General features: G+C 45.4%; 1 protein-coding gene and 1 long non-coding RNA gene across 2 annotated transcripts in view; both read right to left on the bottom strand.

Moving 5' to 3' along the window:
* Nucleotides 1-3,754: 3,754 nt before the first annotated feature.
* Nucleotides 3,755-5,014, bottom strand: LOC149870947 (uncharacterized). Its single transcript, XR_016440505.1, has 3 exons — nucleotides 4,899-5,014; nucleotides 4,412-4,522; nucleotides 3,755-3,901 (listed from the first exon to the last, which is right to left on the bottom strand). It is a non-coding gene; the product is annotated as an uncharacterized LOC149870947 (long non-coding RNA).
* A 10,023-nt stretch (nucleotides 5,015-15,037) lies between these two features.
* Nucleotides 15,038-25,871, bottom strand: part of SLC39A8 (solute carrier family 39 member 8) — a 44,538-nt gene continuing 33,704 nt past the window's right edge. Inside the window, exons 6-8 of the mRNA XM_090031888.1 lie at nucleotides 20,722-20,929; nucleotides 19,998-20,182; nucleotides 15,038-16,050 (exon numbers count right to left, since the gene is read on the bottom strand). Coding sequence (XP_089888014.1) covers nucleotides 15,901-16,050; nucleotides 19,998-20,182; nucleotides 20,722-20,929 — 543 coding nt within the window. The 3' untranslated portion in view covers nucleotides 15,038-15,900. The remainder of the gene's footprint in view (nucleotides 16,051-19,997; nucleotides 20,183-20,721; nucleotides 20,930-25,871) is intronic.

A 25,871-nucleotide genomic window follows, 5' to 3' on the forward strand; every position in this document is an offset into this window, starting at 1 on the left:
GATAGAGAAGACCAGAGTTAGCCTGAGGAAGATACCTGTAAATCCATAACTCCAAGCCTAAAGGTCTTTTCCTCACATCCAGGAGAGCACAAAACAGCTCTGGCAGCAGCTCCCTTAGCACTTGGCTCCCTTCCCAGTCATAGTTTCATAGTTTCATAGTAGCTAGAGTTGGAAGGGACCTAGGTAGATCATCTAGTCCGACCCCCTGCCTTAGCAGGAAAGGGCACCGGGGTCAGATGACCCCGGCAAGGTGCTCATCTAACTTCCTTTTAAAAATCCCCAGGCTAGGAGCCTGCACCACTTCCCCTGGAAGCTGGTTCCAGGCCCTAGCCACCCTGACTGTGAAGTAGCGCCTCCTAATATCTAATCTAAACTTACCCTCCGCCAGTTTGTGACCGTTATTCCTGGTCACTCCTGGCAGCGCACGGGGGAACAGGGACTCCCCCAATACCTGCTGATCCCCCCTGACCAGTTTGTAGCAGGCCACAAGGTCCCCCCTTAGCCTTCTCTTGTGGAGGCTAAACAGGTTCAGGTCCCGTAGCCTATCCTCATAAGGCCTGCCCTGCTGACCCCTGATCATACGAGTGGCCCTCCTCTGAACTCTTTCCATATTGTCCACGTCCCTCTTGAAGTGTGGCGCCCAGAACTGGACGCAGTACTCCAGCTGCGGCCTGACCAGTGCCGCATAGAGGGGGAGGATCACCTCCCTGGACCTGCTCGAGATGCATCTGTGGATGCATGACAGGGTACGATTGGCCTTCTTGACTGCCTCCCCACACTGCCGGCCCATGTTCATCGTGGAGTCAATGACGACTCCAAGATCCTTTTCCGTCTCCGTGCTGGCAAGAGGGGAGTTCCCCAACCTGTAAGTGTGGTGCCGGTTCTTCCTCCCCATGTGCAACACCTTGCACTTATCAGTGTTAAACCCCATCCTATTCTCATCCGCCCACCGTTGCAACCTGTCAAGGTCAGCTTGTAGCCTATTGCACCCTTCTAGTGCACCCACATCCCCCCACATCTTAGTGTCATCAGCAAACTTGAACAGGGTGCTTTCTACCCCCTCATCCAAGTCACTGATGAAGATGTTGAACAGTGCAGGCCCGAGGACCGAGCCCTGCGGAACCCCACTGCCCACATCCTTCCAGGTCGAGAAGAACCCATCCACTACCACCCTCTGGGTGCGGCCCTCCAACCAGTTGGCGACCCATTTGACCGTGTGGGCATCGACACCACAGTCTCCCAGCTTTTTGATGAGGACAGGGTGAGAGACAGTGTCGAAAGCCTTCCGGAAGTCCAAAAAGACTACATCCACAGCAACCCCTGCGTCTAGTGATTTGGTGACCTGATCGTAAAAGGCCACCAGGTTGGTCTGACAAGACCTGCCACTGATAAACCCATGTTGGTTGCCCCTGAGCATGCATTCCCCCGCAAGGCCCTCCTGGATGTGTGCCAGGATAATTTTTTCAAAGAGCTTACCCGGGATTGAGGTCAGACTAACTGGCCTGTAATTTCCCGGGTCCTCTTTTTTTCCCTTTTTGAAGATAGGGACCACATTGGCCCTCTTCCAGTCCTCCGGCACCTCGCCAGAGCACCACGAGTGCTCATAGAGCCGCGCCAGGGGTCCCGCAATGACCTCGGCCAATTCCTGTAGAACCCTAGGGTGAAGATCGTCCGGACCAGCGGACTTGAACACGTCCAGCCTCTCCAGAAGTACCCTAACTAACTCCTCGCTAACCCTTGGCCCAGGCGTGTCTCTCTCGGGGCCCGAGGGGGGCCCAGCAGGGAGGTGGCTGAACTGGTCCCTACTTAGGAAGACAGAGGCAAAGAAATCGTTAAATATGTTAGCTTTGTCATCTGGCGTGATGACTAAGTTGCCCATCGTGTCCTGCAGGGGCCCCACATTACCCGGGACCCTCTTTTTACCCCCTATGTATTTGAAGAAGGACTTCTTATTGTCCTTAATCCGGGAAGCTAGTCCTATCTCCAACTCTGCCTTGGCCCTCCTGACTGCCCCCCTACATCCTCGGGCGACTATAACATAGTCCTTCTTGGCGATGACCCCATCTCTCCATTGGGTATATGCCTCCCTTTTAGCAAGGAGACATTCCCGGATGCTCTTAGTGAGCCATGGGGGTTTATGTGCCCTCCTGCTCCCTTTGACCCTTGTTGGGATTACCTCCCTTTGGGCATGGAGGATCGTCTCCTTAAGGAGCAACCACTCACCTTCGACATCTGATTCCCTTCCCCTCTGGGTCCTCAGCGCTTCCCCAACTATCCTCCTTAGCTTGTTGAAGTCAGCCCTCCTAAAGTCTAGGGCTGTTGCCTTGCTGCAGCCCTTTGCCACCTTACGCTGGATGGTGAATTCCAGCAAGCGATGATCACTGTCTCCCAGGTGGCCCATCACCCGCAGCCCCCTCACCAGGTCATCACCCGTGGCCAGCACTAGGTCCAACAAGGCGTCTCCCCTGGTGGGACTGTGCACCTCCTGGGTTAGATGGAGGTCCTGCACTCTGGCTAAGAACCGACGTGAGCGATCAGACTTGGCTGACTGCTCCTCCCAGCAGATGTCTGGGAAGTTCAGGTCCCCCATGATGACCACATCCTTAGCCCTCACTGCCTCTGTAAGCTGACCTAAGAATTCCAGGTCGAGCTCTTCTCCCTGGTTGGGAGGTCTATAGTAGACTCCCACCGTTAAGTCTCTCTCCCCTGGACTGCCTTTTACTCTAACCCAGAGCACCTCAGAGTGCCCCCCCTCTACCCCCATGCTAATTAACGAGGAAGTATATTCCTCCTTGATGTAGAGTGCTACTCCTCCACCTTTCCTTCCTATCCTGTCCTTCCTGTATAGCCTATAGCCCTTGACACTCACCGCCCAGTCATGCGATGAGTCCCACCACGTTTCTGTGATCCCTACTATGTCAGGGCTGGTGACAGCTAGGAGGAGGGCGAGTTCCTCCTGCTTCTTCCCCATACTTCGAGCATTCGTGTAGAGGCATTTGAGGCCTTCAGCGGTTGTGCCCACTGACCCCCTAGTCTCAGCAATGCCCCGTCCCCCATCGCTTACCTGTTTCTCCCTTTTGACCATTGGTCTGGGCTCGCTGGCTGTTGCTGGGCCTGGTATCTCATCGTCTCCTCCGCCCTCATCTTCCCCCTCCCCCGACGAGCCTAGTTTAAAGCCCGCCGAAGGAGGTTCACCAACCTGGAAGAGAACACACGCTTACCTTTAGGGGAAAGGTGGAGCCCATCCCATCCCAGCATGTCTCTCATCACGATGTGCCGGTCACTCCCTTCCCAGTCACATCTCTACACTTCTGCCTGGGAAGTGCAGGGGCACCAGCAAAGCAGAAGGAACCTCTCCGTTACAGGAGTTTCTAGTTCCAAAGTGGTACTGGGGGAAGTGTGCATCCATTCCTCATGCCTAAGCATGGTGCGCCAGCCCAGCTACAGCCAAGTTCCTCAGACTTCTTGTTGCCCTCTCTTGCTATATTTGCCCCAGAATCTATGTTTCCAAACCTTCCAGGGTGGAAAGCTCTTATCAATAACCTAGGTCACTGAATCCCCATCTTGCCTTCCTGTGCTCTTTCTCTTGGATGCAACTGATCTGCTCTTCCCCATCTCTGGCTAGTAAGGGAAATGGAACTTGCTTCATGTCCAGGGATCAACAGTAAGATTGCTGTTCACTCTACATGAAAGCAGTGTTTAAAAAGCATAAAGCAAATGCAGAAAGCCTCCTCAGCTTCAATTTTACCTCATTCAGAATGGCATCTCCATGCTTCCTCAGGATTGTAATGAACTAATATCCTGCTGCTGTGGCACACGTGGGGCTGGCAGACACCATGCCATACGTTATGCTCCCCACAAAGTCAAGGGCCTGGCTGAAGGGAAAGTATTTGCCAATGACCTGGGGACAAATAGAAAGAAGGGAAACTGCATTGAACGCCAAAGTTCAAGAGCGATATTAAAGAGTTGTGCTGTGCATAAGCTTCTGCCCTTCAGCAACTTGGTGCATGTGCAAGAGGTGAATCCTGTGCTTGAACGTTCCACTGGTCTTCAATGGAGAGAGCATTATTTGACAACACAACATGAATACAGCCAAGCTGCATCCCAGGATAAGTTAAAACAGGCACACAAGGAGACCAAGTCCTGGCTGAGGCTCTCACTTGGTTGCTGTACAGGTTGCTGACAAAGGTTTGTTCTGTGCAGGGACAGAACTATCTACAAAACTTTCTAATATTGCTCTGCCTTATTCTTTCTACCATGGACATGGGTAAACAGCAGCACATAATGGATGAACAATAAGTGTCCCTGATGCACACCCCCCGCCATGCACTCCAAAGAAAGAGATAAACCATGTGTGAGAAAAGGAATGGACAATGAAGGAGTCTCCACACCAGTCTCTTGAGCCACTGACCTTCACCATGTGGGAGGATGCTATAAGCACAGGCCTCAGGGCTGTAAGCTTTGAGCTCCTCATGGAGACCTCTCAGCTCTTCCTCCACTGCATCCATGATCATGGACTGGTCTGGAATGAAAATAAGGAGGAAAAAGTGCTGTAATGATGCCTGAAAAAGAACCTTGGCTCCATGGAGGAACCATGTGCAATGCCATGGGCAGTGTGGTCCAAGGGTGATGTTTCAGGTCTGAGTGACTTCAGTGGGGCCAGAGCTGCTACAAGCCCCTCCCCATTCTTGCTGGGAGGGCTTCTTTTCACACTTCCCAAAAGAGGACCAGGCCCTTCACACCATGCAACTCTTCTCTCTTAGAAGGAGACCTTCCAGCCAGTTGTGGTGCTTTTGAGGTGTCACTAAACTAGCAGCAAATGGACAGAGGAGAGGAGTAGACATTACCAGAGGGAGAAAAGGGGCAGAGTCACTTGCACCTACTCAGAGTGCCCTCACCTTGTAGGTGGAGAAAGCAGGCAATGCACTCAGTAGCACTCAGTGGCCAGAGTGGTGCAGGTGTAGGGTACCAGCAGCCCCAGCAGGGACCCAAATTGCTCAAAAGGCTCTTGCAACTGAGAAAAAAGGAGAAAGAAATGAATGACATGTGCCTGTGTCTGGCTAGAGTGATATTTAAGTTTATGATCCTGGGAAGGTGAAAACAGGAATGCATTCCTGTGGGACCCTGTCTGCTAGGGAAGCTTTCTACATCTCAGGGTGAGGCTGTGATGAGGCTGAAAGAGAGAGTTAGACCATACTTACTCTGCCATAGACTGTCTCCCGATAGGTGACAAGCAGCTGGGAGCTGGCCTGCAAGACCCTATCTCTCTCCCACTCCTTGTCGGAGAAGAACTATGGCTCAAGAAGCTGTCGGGAGAGCAAACTATTGTCAGAAGAACAATTTCAACAGCAGACATCACCATCACCACTGAAATCCCTCCAAGCAATCTGATTCTTTTATCATCTGGATACATCCCAGGCAGGTTTTAATTCCCCTGAAGCCAGAGGAGCTGTTAAGTGACGCTGGCACAAGATGGTGCAGCTACTAGTGATATCAATAGGATGCAAGGGAATTACTATCCATTGCCCCAAGGACACCTTGGGAGACTCCCCTCTCATCTTCCCTGCTGATCTTGGGAGACTCCCCTCTCATCTTCCCTGCTGGGGCCCCTGCACCTCTCTTTGGCCTATTCCCACTGTCCCCAAAGAGAGCTCTGCCTGCTCCTGCTGGCTACTCACATGGAACATCTCCATGAACCAACTCTCAGTGGGGTTTCTTCAAGGAGGCCCCTCATGAGCTCACCCAAGGCCTGCATGGACAACTCATGCAGTGACTGCAAGCAGGAGATAGAAGAGGGAAGCTCAGGGCCAGCTGGAGTGTGTCACAAAACCCAGAACCATTCTAGAGAGGCCAGGGGTGACTGCCAGGACCTAGAGCAGACTGGGGAGCAGGTCCCAGCAGGTCATGCCAGAAGACAGCTGTTTAGATGTACCTGTATTTGGAAAGAGTCCTGAGCCATCTCACACTCCTCCCTCAGCTACTGCACAGCTGGAAGAGGGAACAGGTACTTGAGGCAGTCATCAAGGATTTTTCCGTTTTCATCCAGATTCAGTGTGGGTTTCATCTTGCTGGCAGAAGAAAGAAAGGAAGAAAAGCCCTCAGTCACACTGACTGCCAGCCACAAGGAAAAGTGGATCTAGTGCTAAGATATGATCTGAACCTAGAACCCAAAATGCAAACCCCACTAGACTTGGCAGCTGAGAAGCAACTTGCACTCCCCACCACTCCTAGTTGTTCCACAACCACCACCACCAAGTCTTTCAAATCCAAATCTCCAAGCAGACCAAATACATTCAAACCCTCTGACCCCAGCTGCAGGGAGAGCAGCCTGTGGCCTGAGTCCTGCAGGTGTCTCTCAGCTCCAGCTCTGACAGGAAGAACAACAGAGAGTTAAGGAAGGAGCTCATCTCTGACCTGGGCATCCCAGTGCCAAGGGTCAGGGCAGGAATCACCTACTTCAGGTACTCAATGGCAAGCATGGCCCTGAGGCGAACAGGAGAAGCCAAAGAATTTATTGGTTCTTCTTTCCTAAAGTCCTAAAAGGCAGAAACATCATCAATCTGTCTCATCAATCTATCTGTCTCTAGCAGACATGAAGTTTTGTTTTGTTTTCCACTTTGGCTACATTTGTTAACCTGCCACAATAATATATTTTGACCCAAACTTCACAATATACAGAAGGGCATTGCCTCTGAAATCTTATAAAGAAAACATAGCTCAGTTTCAGGACCTGAAAATCCAGATACAGTATTCTGACCAATCTCTGGGTATTATAAAAGGGAATGTACAATATTGACTGGATTCCAAGATGAGTTTTTTCCCCCATAAAACATGGGGAAAATGAAGCCTCATCTTAGAATCAAGTATGAAGGGTCCTGCACTGCTCCCTGGCTCCACACCCATTCCCTCCCAGCTCCCTGTATGACCTTAACTGGAGCCAGGAGTGGCAAGGGAATCAGTGCAGAGCCAGGGCAGTCCAGATTCCCTTGTTGTTTCCTGGCTTTGCGCTAGGTCCTACTGCTCCATGAGTCCATGCTGAATCACTCATGGCTCCCTGGCTTAGCACGGAGCCAAGAAGCAGCACAGGACCCACCATGGAGGCACATGGAAGTGCAGCATGCAGCAGTAGGGGAGGGGGTCAGGCAACAGTTGGAGGTATGTTGCTGGGGAGCAGAGAGAAGGCAAGTAGGTTGAGGAGACACCAGGGCGGAAGGCAGGAGGAGCAAAGTGCAGGAAGGCCAGACATCAGAGGTGAGGAAAACAAGAGGAGGGCAAGGTATAGAGGTGGGGGAAGATGCCATGGTCAAGCTACCCTCTCTACCACCTTCCCCCTTGCTGCTGCTGCCCTTCCTGCCACAGCAGTGGAGGGTTTAAATTTAAGACAACCTCCCCTAAAGTTAATTCTATACATAGAAATTTATGACATATCTATAATTGTACAGAATCTAATGGGGAGAGTCATCTTAAAATTCACAGTCATCTTGGAGTCAGGTAAATATGGTAATTCTAAGTCAAAATCTATCATTAGGTTCTTAAGATGCTCCACTGAGGTATATTGGTGCACATGCATGCATGCACACACACACACAGAACCAGTAGCTGCATTAGATCCTGTGTAAACTGTCAACCTGCAAAATGCTGCTAAACAAAAGGTATTTTCTCAAACTTATTTTTACTTTGGTAAATAAAACATGCATACCTAGAGTACAAAGTCTTCCCACCTTTATTTTGTCCTCGCCTCAGGAAAACTCCCACTGAGGAGAATGGAGTCATATTGAAGTAAAATATTTTGAGTAAAATTCTTTTGGAATGACCTGCTAGCATCTACTTCTACCATGCACATGAGTCTGTCCTTCTGTGTCTCTCAACATCAGGACAGATTGCTCAGCTGAAAGGCCAAATGTCTGATGTTGATCTGATGAGCTCTGAAATCACCCTAGGGCTAATTAACGTGTCACTGTACAAACAACTCCCTTTTATGTCTCATTCATGATCTACGCTGCTGTTTTGCAAATAGATACCCGCTTAGGCAATACTCAAATGCTTTAAGGAAAACTGCTTGATGAGTTTAAGGCACAGTTTCAAAACACATCTAAAAACTATTGAATTATATTTCATCCCATGAACTACAGACAAGAAACACATCATCATACATTCCCAAATTATGTTATAAGCAACACATTCGGAGTTAATTTCTGCTAATATAACTCTCTTCACTTTGCAGAATTTGCTTCACTGTGATTGTAGAAAGGAGAAAAATATTCTCTCTCTCTAGGATTCTCTCCACCACCATTGAGGCCTATATTTATGAAATATCACAGAACCAAGATAATTGATGACTACACAAACCTATAAATTCTTGAGAGCCATGGGAGATTTGTAAAGATATAAACCTACTAGTGGATCTAAAAGTGACAGTGCTGTTTGCTTCCAAAGGAAAGTGTTGGTTGTAGTGTAGATAGGCCTAAGCTAGCTTTAAAATAACTGACTTGGATACTCCTTCCAGTCTAGCCCTGGCTGCAGGCAGCTAAGTGGGAGGCTGTAAAACCAGTCAGAGAAGCAGAGCAAATATTTGGGCAGGTAGCACATACCAAAAGCTGTGCTCCTACAGCTACATTGCTACTGGCATTAGAGACCCATTTAATGCAAAATCAGGTATGTTTGTACTATACAGTGGGTGTGTCTACATGTAGAAATGCTGCAGAGTGGGTTTATAAACCCAACCCAGGCAGGTGTCAACACGTACAGGGATTCAGGAGCAGATTTGCTGCTCCTGGCAGCAGTCTGCTTCTGCCCTCTCTGGCTCTGCACTGGCCCCCTGCAGAAGCCCACTGGAGCTCTAGACTCCCCTGGGTGCTAGCTCAGGGGTTAGCAGGGAGCATAGGGCCAGGAGACAGCTGTCTCCTGGCAGAGGCTGGGAGATTGCTCCCGGCTCCTGGGAGCTGCCTGCTGCCAGGGCAGGATCTGGTGGCAGAGCCTGGGTGGGAATAACGTCCCCCTGCCCCAGCAGCAGGGAGCTTCCTGCCCTGACTCCTCAACTTGGAAAATGTCCCAGCCCCCTGCCCTGTTCTGCTACTAGGGCAGCTATCAGCGAACGTCTGGGACCTGCCCCTCCCCTGCAGCCCTTTCAAAGTGCTGTACCTCCATTGGCCAAGTGGGGCACAAGGCTGGGAAAAGTCTGCGGGGCTGGAACCTGCCCCTGACCAGGACAGTTCCCAGCCAGCCCCAGGCTGCATGGGGAAGCCTGCATGTTCAGCCTGGAGCTGGCTGGGGACTGCCGAAAATGGGACAGACCCCAGCCACCTCAAGGCTGCATGTGCAGATTTCCCCATGCAGCCTAGGGCTGGCCAAAAACTGTCCTGGCCAGGGGCAGGTCCCAGGCAGGGCAGAGAACTCTCCCTGTGCAGGGAGCTCCCAGCCCCCGCTCCACAATTGTGGAGCGGGGGCTGGGAGCTCCCTGCTGTTGGGGCAGGGAGATATTGTCCCCACCCAGACTCCACCACTGGAGCATGCTCTGGCAGCAGGCAGCTCCTGAGGGCAGGTAGCAATCTCCAGACCCTTGCTGCCCAGCTGACAGGGAGCAAATTTGCTCCTTGTCAGCCGTCTACATGTGCCATACTGTGCAGTAATTACTCGGCAGTTAATTTGCTAGTTGCATTTGTTCATTGTAAGGGTCAGCACATGTAGATAGTGACACTTACTATGCAGTAATTAGCTCTACTGAGCAGTAAGGAGTCTTGTGTAGACGCGCCCAGTAGGTCACAGTTTGGAAATGATCCTTCATATACATGTGCTGACCATTATGCAAATTATGGAGGGACTGGGCAGAACTCTGTAAGTAATGTTGAATCAAACTTTTCAATCCAACAGGAGGTTTAAATTTTCATTTTATAAAAATCTCACTGAAATGTCGAAAATTACTATGTCTGATATAAACATTAACCAGTGCACAAAGATTTATTTTACATGGAGGTGGATGAAAAATGAATTGATTCAAAGGCTATAACTATTTTTTAAAATACCCTTTTTTCCAATAGATTTTATCTGGATTATTTTACTTTTTTTTGGACCCCTTTTGCAAAAAATCTAAAACAACATAGTACTCATCCTTTGTCCTTATTATTATTCTGTATGCTAATTGCCTGAGTATCATTTATACATTATTCATCTTTATCTATAAACACTTGTATTTTTTAGCTAAAATCAAAAGAAGGTACGAGTCCAGCTGAATCCAGTAAAATTTGCTGTGGTGTAAACACCATCACAAAAACCTTCAGTAGCATTAAGACAGCATTTTCCCATATGAATGAAGTGTATGACAGTCAAATGCACTAATCTGTTGATATAATTAATATGAAAGCATATGATGTCATTGTTAAGGTTTCATATGAGATGAAGCAAATTTGATAAGCAAAAAGCTTCGTAGATCTGTCAAAGTACCAGCTGGCATTGGAAATGAAACCTTTAATTAGTACAGGAGTTTGTTACTGACAGCATTTCAGCTGATAACAAGTCAGAAACTTCATTGTTCTTTTCTCTCTCAACATCTTATTTCCATTCTTTAAAGGATGGATGGATAGATAGGTTGATGCCAAAACTTAATTGCTTTTTGAGTTTTTATTTATGTCTCTGATGCTCTGTATGGAAATGAAAAATTGGCACAGAGCAGGGACTGTATCTTCCCTATATTCCAGATACTCCTGGGCCCAAAATATTTAGATGTTTAAAAAATTACAAAGTAGCAAATGACTAGCCACAAGTCATACATAGGGACCTACCAAATTAACAATTTCATGGATTATGCAAAAACCATACAATGCCTGTGAAATCCACAAAAATTTGTGATAGCATTTTATTTTCTGTTAAGTTTTTTTTTTCCTGACTCCTCAGATGGATTTAGTAGTCCTTATGGTGCTACATTTACAGAGCTGCCAGCAAGATGGCTGCTGCACCTGACCCTCACCACTTCTTGGTTGTCATGGGGCTGCACCCCTCTCCACCAACCAGCAGTGAGGGGCAGGGCTGTATCAGGGATAGTCCTCACAGCCAATCAGTGGTGAGGGGCTGAGCCACATAACAGGCAGCATTTGTAGCCAATCAGTGGCCCAGGGCAGGGTCACCGGGGCCCATGGCCCATCAGAGGCGTGGAGGGGGGGACCCACTACACTCCACCATGAAATGACTGCTGGGCCCCACATTCTGCCCAGCACTGTGTGGCTATGCCCTAAATTTCCTTTTACAAAGTGTTGTCAGATATAGGAGTGAAAACAAAACAAAACAAAAATAATCACTGTAAGTCTTATTGCTATTACACACTATTTAATGAAAAGTCCCTCCATCTGAAAGGTCTATCTAATGAGTTCTTACTACACAAGCTTAGGGACCTACTCAATTCACGATTCTGCAAAATCAGACAGTGTCTGTAAAATATGGCAGTGTCTGCAAAATCTATGGAAAAAAAAAACAACATACTTAAAATGCTGGCTCCACAGCAGGAGCCACAGTCCTCATGGCCGTTGCAGCCTGGCCATGCAGCCCACCAGAGGGAAGTGGTGAAAGGGGGCTGCCAGCACCAAGGGGAGCAGGCAAGATGGTAGCCACCCCCATGCCTCACTGCTGATTGACTGAGAGGGCTGCCTGTTGTCCAGCTCTGCCCCTCTTTACCAGTCAGTCACTCTAAAACCACCAGACAATAGAGAAAATGAATAAAGAGAGCGAATACTGGATAACATTAGGACAGTATTTCCTTGCAGAGAACTGAAAACGGGGTGGCCTGGGCATCTGGCAAATGCATTTTTGATTTAACAAACATAATAAAATATTTTTAAAATTTGTTAATGTATGTTTGTAACAAGGTCTCACCCCAGGTATGGCCTTGATGCCTCTCCCGGGCTATGGGTCCCTGACCCTGGTTCTCACCCCTCACAGGCTCCAAGTCCCTGCCCTGCCTTCTCTCATTCCTCTGCATCTATAGCCATGCTCCTTGGCCTTGGCCATTATCCCTCAGGCCCTGGTCATGGACCAGTTAAGGCATCCACCACCCCTACAGTTTCAATCCCTAAACCACTGGTGCTTCCCCAGCCCTAAGGCTGTCTTACTCCAAGCAACTGAGATGCTTTATCAGAGGGTCCTCTTGCAACCAGCTCAGGAGCTCTTTCCTCTATGGCCCAGCTCAAGTCCTGGGCTTATAACGTGAAAGCCCAGCCCCTTTTGGATTATACGTCTCCCTTGATTGCCCTCTGCCTCACCTGCAGCCTGCCTTCCCTTCAAGTAGCAGGAGCACCAAGCTCCCTGCTACAACATTTCAAATGATCAACCATAACCAGTGGCATTTAGTTCCCATGTGTTTTGTCTTAAAAATTTAACTGCTCAAAGTAGTTTTACAGAGTATTTTAATGTAATTAGAAACTAAGATACAAGAAATTTGCTCAATAAATCATGCTGAAGGCCTTACAGAAAATATATCTTAATCATGAACGAAAAAACAAAAGCCCAGTCTCTCCGCACCAGTAGAAAATGAGGCTGAAGGTGATATTTCCCATATTTATTCACATACTACATGCCCCCAAATAAGGCAAGAACCTTGTTAGGAGGAGGCAGAACAAAGAAAAAAAATTTCCTTTTAACCAAACTGTTCAAAATCATTTTCCTCATTTAAAACACTCCCTTGACCCCCACGTTTTCCATTGCTAATTTTGGGGAAAAAGGTAAATGTGGTATGTAAATAAATAAGGAACTTTTAAACAGTAGAAGTGTCCTACAACAGGGCTGTCCGACTTCTAATGGGCTGGGGGCTGCACACTGTGCTGCATGGCCCCCCACTACTGTGCACCCCCTGCCCTTGCTGTGCTGTGAGGCCACTTTTGGGACTCACTGCCTCCCCCCTGCCCCCCGCCACCCCACAGGGCTCCATGAGCCCTGCAAGCCATGCCCCCAACAGTTTCATAGATTTCATAGACATCAGGGCTGGAAGGGACCTCGGGAGATCATAGAGTCCAGCCCCCTGCCCAAAGGGCAGGAAGTCGGCTGGGGTCATAGGATCCCAGCAAGATAAGCATCCAATTTGCTCTTGAAGGTGTTCAATGTAGGTGCTTGAACCACCTCCGCTGGCAGACTGTTCCAGACCTTGGGGGCTCGGACAGTAAAGAAATTCTTCCTTATGTCCAGCCTGAAACGGTCTTGCAGGAGTTTGTGACTGTTAGACCCTGTCATCCCTTGGGGTGCTTTGGTGAACAAACGTTCCCCCAGATCCTGGTGGTCACCCTTGATAAACTTATAGGTGGCCATCAGATCACCTGAGCCTACGCTTTTCCAGGCTAAAGAGTCCCATGGCTCTCAGCCTGTCATCGTAAGATCTGTTTTCCTGACCTCTGATCATGCGCGTGGCTCTCCTCTGGACTCTCTCAAGCTTCTTCACATCCTTTTTGAATTGTGGAGCCCAAAACTGGACGCAGTACTCCAGCTGCGGCCTCACCAAGGCCGAGTACAAGGGGAGAATGACGTCCCGGGATTTGCTCGAGAAGCATCTATGGATGCACGCCAGCATTTTGGTCGCTTTACTAGCCGCAGCATCGCATTGCAGGCTCATGTTCATCTTGTGGTCAATGATGACCCCCTAGTCTCTTTCTTCTGTAGTGCTATCCAACGTAGCACTGCCGAGCCTATAAGGATGCTGCAGGTTTTTCCTCCCAAGGTGGAGAACCTTGCATTTTTCAGTGTTAAACACCATGAGGTTCTCGTCTGCCCATTTGCTGAGCTTGTCCAGGTCAGCCTGGATCACCCGCCTATCTTCAGGTGTGGATGCTTTGCCCCAAAGTTTGGTGTCATCGGCGAACTTGGCCAGTCCACTCCTGACTCCAATGTCCACATCATTAATGAAGATGTTGAACAGTATGGGTCCCAGGACAGAGCCTTGAGGGACCCCACTGGTCACAGGGCACCACGATGAGTGACTGCCATCGATTACAGCCCTCTGGGTCTTACCACGGAGCCAATTTCCCAGCCAGCGGATTGTGGTGGAGCCAAGGCCGCAACTGGCCAGTTTGGCCAAGAGGTGATCATGGGATACCAGATCAAAAGCTTTTTTGAAGTCAAGATATATGACATCAATCTCTTCTCCCTCCTCCAGGTGATAGGTCACCTGGTCATAGAAGGAAATGAGATTGGTCAAACAAGACCTACCCGCAACAAACCCGTGCTGGCTATCCCTTAGGATGTTAGCCTGGGCCAGTCCCTCAAGGATGGCCTCCTTAATAAACTTTTCTAAGATCTTCCCCAGGATAGAAGTCAGGCTAATGGGCCTGTAGTTAGCCGGATCCACTCTCCTCCCTTTCTTGAAGATCGGCACCACATTGGCCTTCTTCCAGTCTTCGGGCACTACACCAGAGCGCCAGGAGTTTTCAAAGATCCGTGCCAGGGGCTGGGCTATGACGCTCGCCAGCTCCTTGAGTACCTTGGGGTGCAGGTTGTCAGGGCCAGCTGACTTGAAGGTATCCAGCTTCTCAAGATGTTCCTTCACGAGGTCAGCATTTATGGAGGGTAGGGGATCCCCACCACCCGGATCTCCCTGTCCCATAGCAGGCATGGGCGTCCCATGGGACTGATGAAAGACTGACGCAAAGTACCTATTTAATAGGTTGGCTTTTTCCTGGGCGTCAGTTGTCAGTTGCCCCATCTGGTTTAGCAGGGGTCCAACGTTGCCCTTGCAGAAGTAATGGGGAGAGCAGCAGCCCAAGCTGATTGGATTCAACTTAACCTCTCACAGCCCACGAGTTGGGCAGCCCTGTCCTAGATTAAGGTAATTAAAAAGAAATGCTGTGTTTATTTCTGGGGTGTAGGTTGTGTTTATTTCTTTCACTTATCCCCTCAATAATGTATTGAGTTGTATTATTTGCAAGAACCTTTCTTATAAACAATAATTTGGATTCAATATGATCCAGTAAAATTTTGAGTGTGCAGAAACATAGGGCTACTCCTTTCAGATGTATATTTTCCTAGCTGTATTTTTCGCTAAACAGACACATGCAACAGAAAAGCCTCCTGAATATTGATTTTAATTTTTTTCTTAACATTATTTGGCAATATTTGCAATTACAGTTCTTCCAAAATTAAGACAAAATTTTTCTTTTTAGAATAATTTGCAAGGAATTTAACATATAACTGAATAAAAAAATAAGTCAAACAATTCAAGATTAAAATGCTTGTAAAATTTAAAGCTACATAATGGCTTTAGATTGATATAAAATTCACAAATTGCCATACATTTAATATAATATTTTTACTTATTAAAAATGTGGCTCTCAAAACAACTCTAGAGTCCCCTAGTGCACATAAAAAAAAAAGATGAAAAGCAGCAATTGGGTATCTTTCCTTCCACTGTTAATTACTAATTAAAATCTTAGCATAATTCATATCTATTTAAAATGATTTTGATTTTTTTTTAGGGGTTACACAAGCAAACCCTGCAAAAAAATACATATTATAATTAGCCAGTTTTATACCTCTCTTCTTTCATAATACTTGCATAAGGCCATGAGCCTTCACCAATTGTCTTCTTTATTGATGTTCTTCTCAAGGAATCCCTCTTCCATTTAATCTGAGTCATATGGCGTACATGTGCATTGCCCGCTGCTTAATTCCATTGAACATATAATGCTATTTTTTATCATTATGCAGGTATTCAATTAAAATACAAATATCTCAATCAGGTTTCTGTAATACGTAGAAGTTGAAAATCTCCTTCATAGGACTGATTTGGGAGTCCTAAAAGGAGAATTTAATTTTCTGTGGTTTCCAGAAGAAAACCAAGCAGATGAACTGAAAGTCCCTTTATGGATTTCAAATGTTCTTACATTTTTAATTTACTTAATGTCTTCATTATTGGTAACATCTTCAGTCGCATTATTCCAGCTCAATGTCTCCTGCATACAAGGTAATCAGTAGTATAGCAGCAAATCCTGTCAGTAAACCAGCATTCTGGATGAGGAAGAAGGTTAAATCTTTTTTCCTTCCTGTTACTTCTTCTCTTAGCATGTCATTCATCTCTGGGAACTAGAAGAAATATACATTTTTAAGTAAGCGTTGCCATCTTGTGGTAAGCATCTATAACTGAGAATTTCAAGTCAGTCATTGTAATGACAACAGATTAGAAATCCTAACAAAAAATTAGCAAAAGGGAGAAGTCATAGAGATAGGTCACCAAAACTCCTTTATAATTTCTGTCATTCAACAAATGTTCCTTTGCTGTCATCTGTCTTGTTGAGATGTCACCAAACTTCAAACCTCTTTCCCCATCTGGTTCCAGGAATCCATGGAGGTCTATCTACTAGGCCAGAAATCATTAGAAGCTAATCACTTCTTGCTAAATTATAACATTAAATAAAATAAAATGCTTCCAACATTGATATAATATTTACGTATACATAGGGTTTTGAACTGAAGCATCTGATATCAGTGAGATACCACGTAGGCTGATAACCTACTGGAAAACCAGGGAAGTAGAAATGATGGCTTTGTGATGATGGCAGTGATAATTATCCCTTTATCACTAGTAACATGCACTCAAGGGACTACCATGCCATAAGGGAAGACTGATATATTTTTAAGTAGACATATGTAGTACTAAGAAAGAGTATGATCCTTCCAAATGAGGGAACTGGGCTTATTTAGTCTAGAGAAAAAAAGACTGAGGGGATTTAATAGCAGCCTTCAACTACCTGAAGGGCGGGGGAGGCATCGAAAAAGGATGAAGCTAGATTTTTCTCAATGGTGGCAGATGACGGAACAAGCAGCAACAGTCTCAAGCTGCAGGAAGGGAAGTTTAGGGTAGATATTAGAAAGAATTTTCTCACTAGGAGGGTAGTAAAACACTGGAACAGGTTACCCAGAGAAGTTGTGGACTCCCCATCCTTGGAGGTTCTTAAGACCCAGCTAGGCAAAGCTTTGGGTGGGATGATCTAGTTGGGTATGGTCCTGCTTTGAGCAGGGTGTTGGACTAGATGGCCTCCTGAGGTCCCTTCCCATCCTAATTTTCTATGATTCTAATTCCTCCAGCTTCCTAGCAGAGTCAATGGAAATGCTGTCAGACTGGATAATGGAATCCCCAAAACTTGAGAGACTCTCTGTAGGTACATCTACTCGTTCATTAATCGGCCGTAGTTACAGTACTTTAAGTTTAGTACCTGGATAACCAAGTACTAAATCAATATGCAGTAACTCATGCTACTGCGCAGTAGCTGTAGCACACAGGCTTTTCAAATGCTAACTGCACAGTAGCTTAATACTGCTGCGCAGTAACATACTAGTATGGGTTCTGCCCAGCACACTATTGCACAGTGTTATTAGACTACTGAGTACTTAGCGTCTCGTGTAGATGCACCCTGTATGACGATACGGCATTCAAGGGTACAAGTACTGCTTGTGGTAGCCAATCCAGGCAAAAAACTGCTTGTCCTTTCATAATCTCCAAAGTTAAACACTATCTTGACAGGAAATCCAACTCTCAAACAACAGTGAGGCCAGGGGAAGCAGAAGACAGAGCCCTTTCAGTAATCAGTGCATCATTCTTCATGTCTTTTTCACAATAGCTAAAAATAACAGTGAACGAGACCATGCTTAGGCAAGACCCGATTCTCTGATACCGCCTTCAGACACTCACCCTCACCCACTCCTGCATGCCAAGAGACATGCACAGCCTCTCCCACCCACGTGTGAATGTCATTAATGGAAACAGAACAGAAGAGAGAACAGCAGATGAAAGAAATGAAGTTCTAATTAATCCTACCTGCCTCAAGACAGAGAAGAGTAGTGTGAAAATCAGAAGAGAAGCAGAACAACAGATCTCTGTTACAGAGCTTTCACAGAAAATACTTTCTTTTTTTTTTTCAGATACAGGGTTATGGACACAACCTGAAAACCTAGAGAGAATACAGAGTAACAGATGAGGCAGGTATGTTACCTATTTAATGGGCTTAGTAATTATGATTTTATGTTGAGACACTACATATGACAAATAATTCCATGATTTTTGCATGATACTCAGGTTATCTATTATTCATGTTACAAGAATACTTGCTTTATCATCTCATATGGTAGCAGAAGTGGACGGATAGGAGAGAAAACTAGGGCAGCAGCCCTGGTTACTACCTTTGTGGAAGGCTGCAAAAGCAGCCACTATCACAGTGGCAGCCTGTGCTGTCCTGTGAATCTATGGCTAATCCAAGCACAGAGCTGCCCTGCTATACCTCTGATTTCATATAAAAGAGCATTTGAAGTGACAGGAAACTAAAAGCATCAGGAATGAAGTACTTCTTCTTGAGGCTACTAAGCTATTGCAAATAGTTTACTATGCTGTTTTTTCTCTAAAGTGACTTTTAGTGTTACCTGTGAAATCACAGGTTGTTGGGTCATAATTAGACTATAGAATTGAACTATTAATCAGAAGTGGAACAAAACTGTGGTGCAGCACCAGTGTCTCTTCAAACTCCAGGGAGAAAGAACAAGTATGTGAACCTACACTCACCATTCTGGTTCAAAACTCTGATGGCATTCTATTTGATTAACAACTTATGAGATTTTATAGGCATATATGTTCTTGCAAGATTTCAGTCTGAGATGGTGAAGCTTATGAATCTTAAAAGAGTTCTACCATTTTGTAATAAAATCTCAGCATAGGAACAATAACATGATTTTGCTACCATTGAATCCAAACTGTATTACTCAAAACCGACTCTCAGGTGTCAGTCTAAACCTGATCTGCAACTGAATGCTGCCTCCTTCACCCATCTATCCTATTAAGGCTTTATTTTTTTAAAACATAGGTAAGCTATGGGTCCTGTTAAAATCAGAGGTGGATTTTTCAGCTCAGAGGCTGAACAGAAAAAAAAAATAGGAAAAATTGTTAAAATATAAAACAGAGCTATTTTCTGTTTCCCGATGTTTAAAAACAAATTTGGTTTGGGTCAGTCCAAAATATTCATAATAGCCAAAAAGAAATGTTTCATTTTGAGGTTATTAACTTTAACTGTTTTTAACTCGTCAGTTTTCCCAAAAAAATTCTGTTTTGAAACAAAAAGTAAAAAAAAAAAAATTGTGAAAAAGTTTAAATGAAATTTCTGATGTTCTCAAAAAGTTTCTTTTTTTTCAAATCTGAAAATATGTAACTCCAATTCATAAATAGTTTTGTTTCCTCCAAATCTCCAGTTTTCATGACATATACTACTTGACAAAAATACTCTGCCTCAGTCTAGTTACAAGGACAAAATTTAGCTCATAACACATACTGAGTCAACAATTATGATAGCAAATTCATTCATTCATCCTGGAATTTTACTAAATATTCCGTCACTGCTATTATTGTTATTTTAGCTGAATTTATAGCACCAAAAGAAAAATAATCTAGGAATAACCAAGGTTAAATTGTCCCTAGGAGAGTTTCTCCTGGCAAAGTGAATGTCTGTACAATTTACTCTTCTGACAAAAACCACCGTCCTCCAGCATTGCAGAGTGCTTTGCTCCTCCCTACTCCCAAGGAGACAATGTTTTGTCCAAGCTGGACGCTACTCCAGCTAAGCAGGGAGCAGAATATGCCTCCCTCTCAGTCCCACTTTGTGCTGCAGGGAGACAAGATGATGCTGATCTGTTTGGGTCAGCCAATTAGGGCTGCCATCTACACTACTACCATCTGTTACCAGGCAGACTAAAGGAGTCTGCAGAGCAAGCTGAGATGTATGCAGAGGGGCCTCCTGGCTGTAAAGCAAAATTCTCTACTCCTCAGAGGCTCAGTATTTGAATGTCTGTTCAGGCATCTCCAGATAAATTCTTCTTTCAGGAGAACTCACCTAGGAGACTTCTCCCAAGTCATTTAAACATGTGTATACAGCCATAGCTCACAGAGAGAGAATTCCAAATTCTAGTGGATGGACCATTAATATGTTCTACTGTGAAAAGTCTTACATTCCTATGCAAAAATAAATTAATTAAAATGAACTGTATCTCACCATATCTGCCAGAGAAATGTACAGGAACATGCCACCAGCTAATGCAAAGATGATGTGAGGAGCAAAATTGTTGCCCACTAATATGCCAAAAGCCAGCCCAATGTAGCAGGAGCAGGCTGAAAGGAAGTTGAAAAACAAAGCCTGGCGAGTGCTCATTCCTGAATTAAGCAAAATGACAAAATCTCCTAAAAAAAACAAACAAAAAGGAAAACGTATTTAGAAAATGATGTTACATGACTATTCTGGATCTGAACTACAGCAAGATCATACAAATGTTACAACCCAATGCTAACTTTTTTATATTTATTTAAATACTGGAATATTTTTTTCAGTCAAAGGTAACTAGCAGTGTTAATCTGAAGTCAGACAGAAGGCAGGGTCGAGTTACACTTTATAGACAAGCTAATTCAGAGATGCATAAAACTTTTGTAAGCAACAGCTCACTTCACAGCAGCGGCACGCAATTATTTTGGGCGAAGGGCCGCTTATTGAGTTTTGGCAAACCATTGAGGGCTGCATGACAGGCAGCCAGGGGCAGATAAATATTCATTTTCTAAAGTTTTTAGGGTCCCTGCAGGCCGGATAGAATGGCCTAGTGGGCTGCATCTGGCCCATGGGCCACATTTTGCCCACCCCTGCTTCAGAGTCTATGAAAGGACTAATGTGACTGGAACATTCCAATACAATTATTTGACAAACAACTTAATTAATGCACATGCCTTACCAAGTTCATGAGGGAACTCTTCACATAAGATTGCTATGGATGTACTAAGTCCCTGAAGAAGAGACAAGGTAAAGGAGGCACCAATAGCCAGACCATCAATGAAGTTGTGTAAAGCATCACTCAGTGTGATCATCCAGGCAATTGTTCCAATCTCTGATAGTGCGGGTCCTTTAACACATTTACATGAGCAACTTTGGGCTTTTTCTTCCTAGAGAAACAGCATGAAAATGACATGAAGCACTAAACTGCTGCAAATAAGTCAGTTAATTTCATTTCCATTGTTAAACAAATCTGATTTCCTAAAAAGGTAATGTAATGCTTATCTTAGAAACCCATATTTTCTGTTGAAGGAATAGACACTGGCCAAGCAGCAGCAGCACATGCTTTTCCATAACACTGAGTTTATAAGCTTTGACCCAAATCACCTCCCCAGCTATGAAATAGCAGGTCACTGCCCTTCTGCTGAGACAGCTATCAAGGATGAAAATTTTGATGGCAGTTTTTACCATTCACACACCAGTCCACCAGAAGCTCCAATGACAGCACAATTTTTTCACATAGAGACTGATGGCTCTTCTGTGTACCAGCTACCCAAACTGGATTTGAATCATAAAACTGGAAATAAAAGGGGCTTGATCATGTAAGAGCCCCGATGCTCCTATACAGGCACACAAATACCATGGTGTTGGGAACTTAGTATAAGAGCCTAGACTTCCATTCAGCAACATCATATATCTTCTTTTTCCTGTAATTTTGCATTTTTGAATACTGCCACTCATATGCTTAAGGTTTAATCAGTAATTTTCCTACATGCTGATAAAATTTTCAAAGTTAAAAAATAGCTTACTAACAGTTACAGAAAGAATGAACATTAGGACTCTCAATTTTATGCTCCAGAAGTCAAGTATGTTAAAAAATCAGACACGACTTAATAATAAACAGTTCTGGCAGACAAAGAAGCAAATTACCTAAAGTTTAATGGGATATAAATAAATCCTTTTTTGAGAAAATTCTTATAGTCCAATCTGATAGTCTTCTCAATGTTTTCAGTTAATATTTATAAAGTAGTAGCATTCCAGGTGTAAGTACAATAATATTTTTATATAAAACAAGGAATGCTCTTGCAAATGAACTATTAGCTATTGCTTGTAGTTGAAATGGGTAAATATACATATTAAACAAATAGCTTTCTTTTTCTTTTAATATGCCTTAAAAAACCAACATACAGTATATTCCCATATTTTTGTCTACAAAAATAGACAAAATTGTAGAAGGTAAATTTTTCTTAATTACAAAAGAACGAATTTTTAATATGGTTTAATATTGATATATGAAAGATAAGAATAACTGGGAAATTATAATATATAAGATTAGTAAACGAGAGTCTACAATTAATAACTACATTATCTTAAGTAGCAATAGACCTGTATTTTATCCCAATCACCATATTCTTAGCTGAAATAATACAATCTATTATAGAAGGGTTATCCTGGGAAAGGACAAAAGTTCAAGTCAGGGATTTCTGAGCCAAATACTCATTACCCTACTGAAAACAGAAGCTGATAAAGCTTTGGCTATTTACAACAGATACCGTTGTGAGGGGGCCAGGACCCCATGAGGCCAGGGTCAAGCAGGGAACCCCGGGGTTCCGCCCAACTTCCGGGTCGGGCCCCGGAAGTTTGGCCGGGAGCCTCACGTTTCCCGGAACTCGGACTGGGCCGGAACGGGACCGGCCCGGGAGAATAAAAGGAGCCCACCTACCCCAAGCAAAGCAGGACAGAGGCTCCAGCGGGAGCCTGCCCCGGGAGCTGCGGAGCCGGGAGCTGAGGAGCCGGGAGCTGCGGAGCCAGGTGTGGTGGAGCCAGGAGCCACGCGGCGGGAGCCGGCGGCGGCGAAGCCAGGAGCTGTGGAGCCGGAAGCAGCGGGGCCGGGAGCAGCGGAGCCGGGAGCCACGCAGCAGGAGCCGGCGGCAGCGAAGCCGGCAGCTGCGAAGCCGGGAGCCACGCGGCAGGAGTCGGCAGCAGCAGCCCGGGGAACTGCGGAGCCCAGGACTGTCCCCGCAGGAGCCAGCGAGGCAGGGAGCTGTGGAGCCCGAGGCCGCAGCGACCCTCGGCGAGCCTAAGGTAACGAGGGGGCCGGCGGCCGCCGAGCCAGAGGAAACCGGGAAGGGAGGCTCGGACGGAGGGACTCTTCTCCGGCAGCTACGGGCCGTTTGGCCACGGAAGAAGACCTGCGGGCCGGGGGCAATCCTCGTAAACCCCGGGTCTAGAGAGTTAATCCAAAGGAGTAAAGACACCCCAGGACTAGAGGAGCGATCGGCACCAGGGAGACTAGGTGCGGTGAGGACTCCTGGTGAGGGTCCGGCAGTGCGAGGGTGCCCCCCCACACTGCAGGACTAGGAGACAGACAAGGGAGCCCCTAACGGCGGCTCAACCCAGAGGACTGGGCGAGGGTGTAGGGGAGGAGGAGCCCTCAGGACCCCTGGACCTTGGAGACGAGGTACCCCAGTCGGACCGCCAGCTTCCCCGCACGGGTGAACCCCCATATTACAGCAAGTCGTGGCAGGCGAGATCGGCGGAAGCAGGAACAGCCCATCACGTACCCCCTCCTCTCCAGGGGCCGTCCGGGGACAGGGGGACTCACGGTAAGTGACGCACCCCATCCCCTCACACCGTAAAGCTGGTATTGTCAATCGGGGGTATGCATACCCCTGGGGGTACGCAGGGACGGGCAGGGACAGAGCGCAGCCACCCCGCACCACTGCCTCCCAGGGGCAGGCCTGGGGTGGGGCAAGAGCAGGGCCATAAAGAGGCTATGCTGCTTCTGCTCACCACACTCCCACTGCGCATCTGGCTGCTCTCCACCACCCCCTACCTGTGCTCCAAGTCCAAACACTCGCCACCCCACAGGGGTTACACTTACTAAAAAGGGGGCAACTGGGGATACACTTATTAAAAAGGTTCAAAACCCCTGCCATAAAGCAATTATGGCCTCTACCGGCACATACCAAAAGCAAGAGTAATAGTTTTATGAGATGAAAGAAGTAGCAAAAAAAAAAGATAGGCAACTTCCATACTGATCCCAATATGTCAGTTGTACCCATCTTTTCCATAACTTTCTGTTCTTATAGGCCCTGACCCTGCAAAAAAAATTCTTTCTTTGCAAGCTTTTGGGCCCACACACCCTTCCTCAGGCAAAGGAGAATTCAAAGTTTGTAAAAGTTCTCCCAGGTAGAAATGAAACCATGTTGCACAGGGGAATTAAAAGATGGTAGGTTTCCTCTGGGTACAACAGTCCATTTTAACAAAGGTTGTTCTGTGAGTTCTGGGAGAACTTTTACAAACTTTGAATTCTCCTGTGCCTGAGGAAGGGCGTTTCAGTTCGAAAGCTTACAAAGAAAAAAAAAATGTTGCTACTATTTAGTTGGTCTAATAAAAGATATCACCTCTACCCCAAATGTTTTATCTGCCTACACTTTTAGACCAACATGGCTAAAACCAATATCCCTGACCCTACAAATCACTTAAGCATGTGTTTGACTTCAGTGGATTGTCACATGCTTAAGCCAGTGACTCCCAACTTTTTTTTTAGATACAAGGCATCTCTTATTAGACTCAAAGCATACCTCACAAAATGTCTTTAAAAACCTCTTATCTTTCATTCATTTTTTACTCTGGACAAATAGAGCAATTCTTCAGTTTTAAAGAATTTGAAAAAAGCACTTCTGTTTGACAGATTTCCTATTTTGATAGATTTCCTATTTGAAATCACTGGGTTTATCTTGTGAATCATACTTGCACGCCTAACAGTGCTAATATTACATGACATCCACAGCACCCAGGAAAGCACTTCAAGGCACCCCAATGTGCTTTGGTGTTCCAAATCTATTTAAATTTTATTATGTTTAAAAATTATTTAACTGAGTTTAATGTTCTCAAATCAAGCATGGACTATCTGCTATCTTGCAACAAAATTACTGCCTAAATGTATACCATTATAATCAGCATAAATAAAACAGATAGATAATCTTTACCACCTGAAGTGTAAAGCATGTGGCCCTGCCTTCCAGCCCAACTTCAGATGAAATAACTTCAGATGAAATAACCTGAAATGTTATTAATCAAATAACCAATAACTTCAAGGCTTTGGTGGTTGATTGGAATTCCATTGAACATATGCTGCTCAGTCACAGGTGATCCTCTCTAGTAATGCCAAAAAACACATGAGTAATATCAGCTTCACCTTCTGTGGGGTATTATCATTAAAGGAAAGCCAGCAGGATAAAACTAGTAGAGAAATAGTGGGAAAAGGAAACCTGGTAATGACAGATCTTCAGAAGCTAGACTTCAAATTACAAATAACCCAAACACCCTGTTATTTAATAGGGCTAGAGTCCACAAGCTCTTTCACCTGTGCCTCGTTTCTTTTGTTAGATTTTTTACTTCCATATTTTATCTTTTTCCTGGTATGCTTTCTTCAAATTGTCCAAAAATTCACTGAGGATTTACTTTGTAGATTGTGCTGACTTCTGTCAAAAGTATGTCTCATTGACACATTTCTAGCTCTGCTGAGAATGTAGTGCTTGCAGCTACACAGAGATTTTCTTTTTGAATAATGTATTACCTGGGAAACCAGTGGATCAAGAATTTTGTAGCCTCTGGGGTCACTTACAAAGCCACATGACTTTATATTAGGTAAGTGCCTTGTTCTTGCTGATAAAAAAATGGCAACTATTCACTAAAAGACAGCAACACTAATCTCAGGTGATCATATTTTAAAAAGACACATTACCAACCCTTCTCCTATCTTTATTTTACAAATATTATTATAATTTTTATTGAGGCCTGCTGATATCTTCTTCTCTCAGAACACAATCACCCAAGAAATACTGAAGAATTCACTGAAAGGATGGGTTCTGTGTACTCTGGAAAGAGTTTGCTGTGGAAATTACTGGGCTCATACTTTGTCAAATTACAATGTAATCACTCCCCATAAAATATGTGAATGTAAAAACACTTGTACATACCAATTTTGCATTCAGGCTTTAAATGACCTATTCTTCATGCTAGCATGGGGTGTGTTGAATAGTTGTAGGTACAAAGTTTCCAGGGCACAGTAGGTGTGAATGATTGAAAATGTATTATTAATTT

The sequence above is a fragment of the Crocodylus siamensis genome, chromosome 2 (genome assembly GCF_052110815.1).
Source record: "Crocodylus siamensis isolate JL-2025a chromosome 2, ASM5211081v1, whole genome shotgun sequence".
Taxonomy (NCBI): domain Eukaryota; kingdom Metazoa; phylum Chordata; order Crocodylia; family Crocodylidae; genus Crocodylus; species Crocodylus siamensis.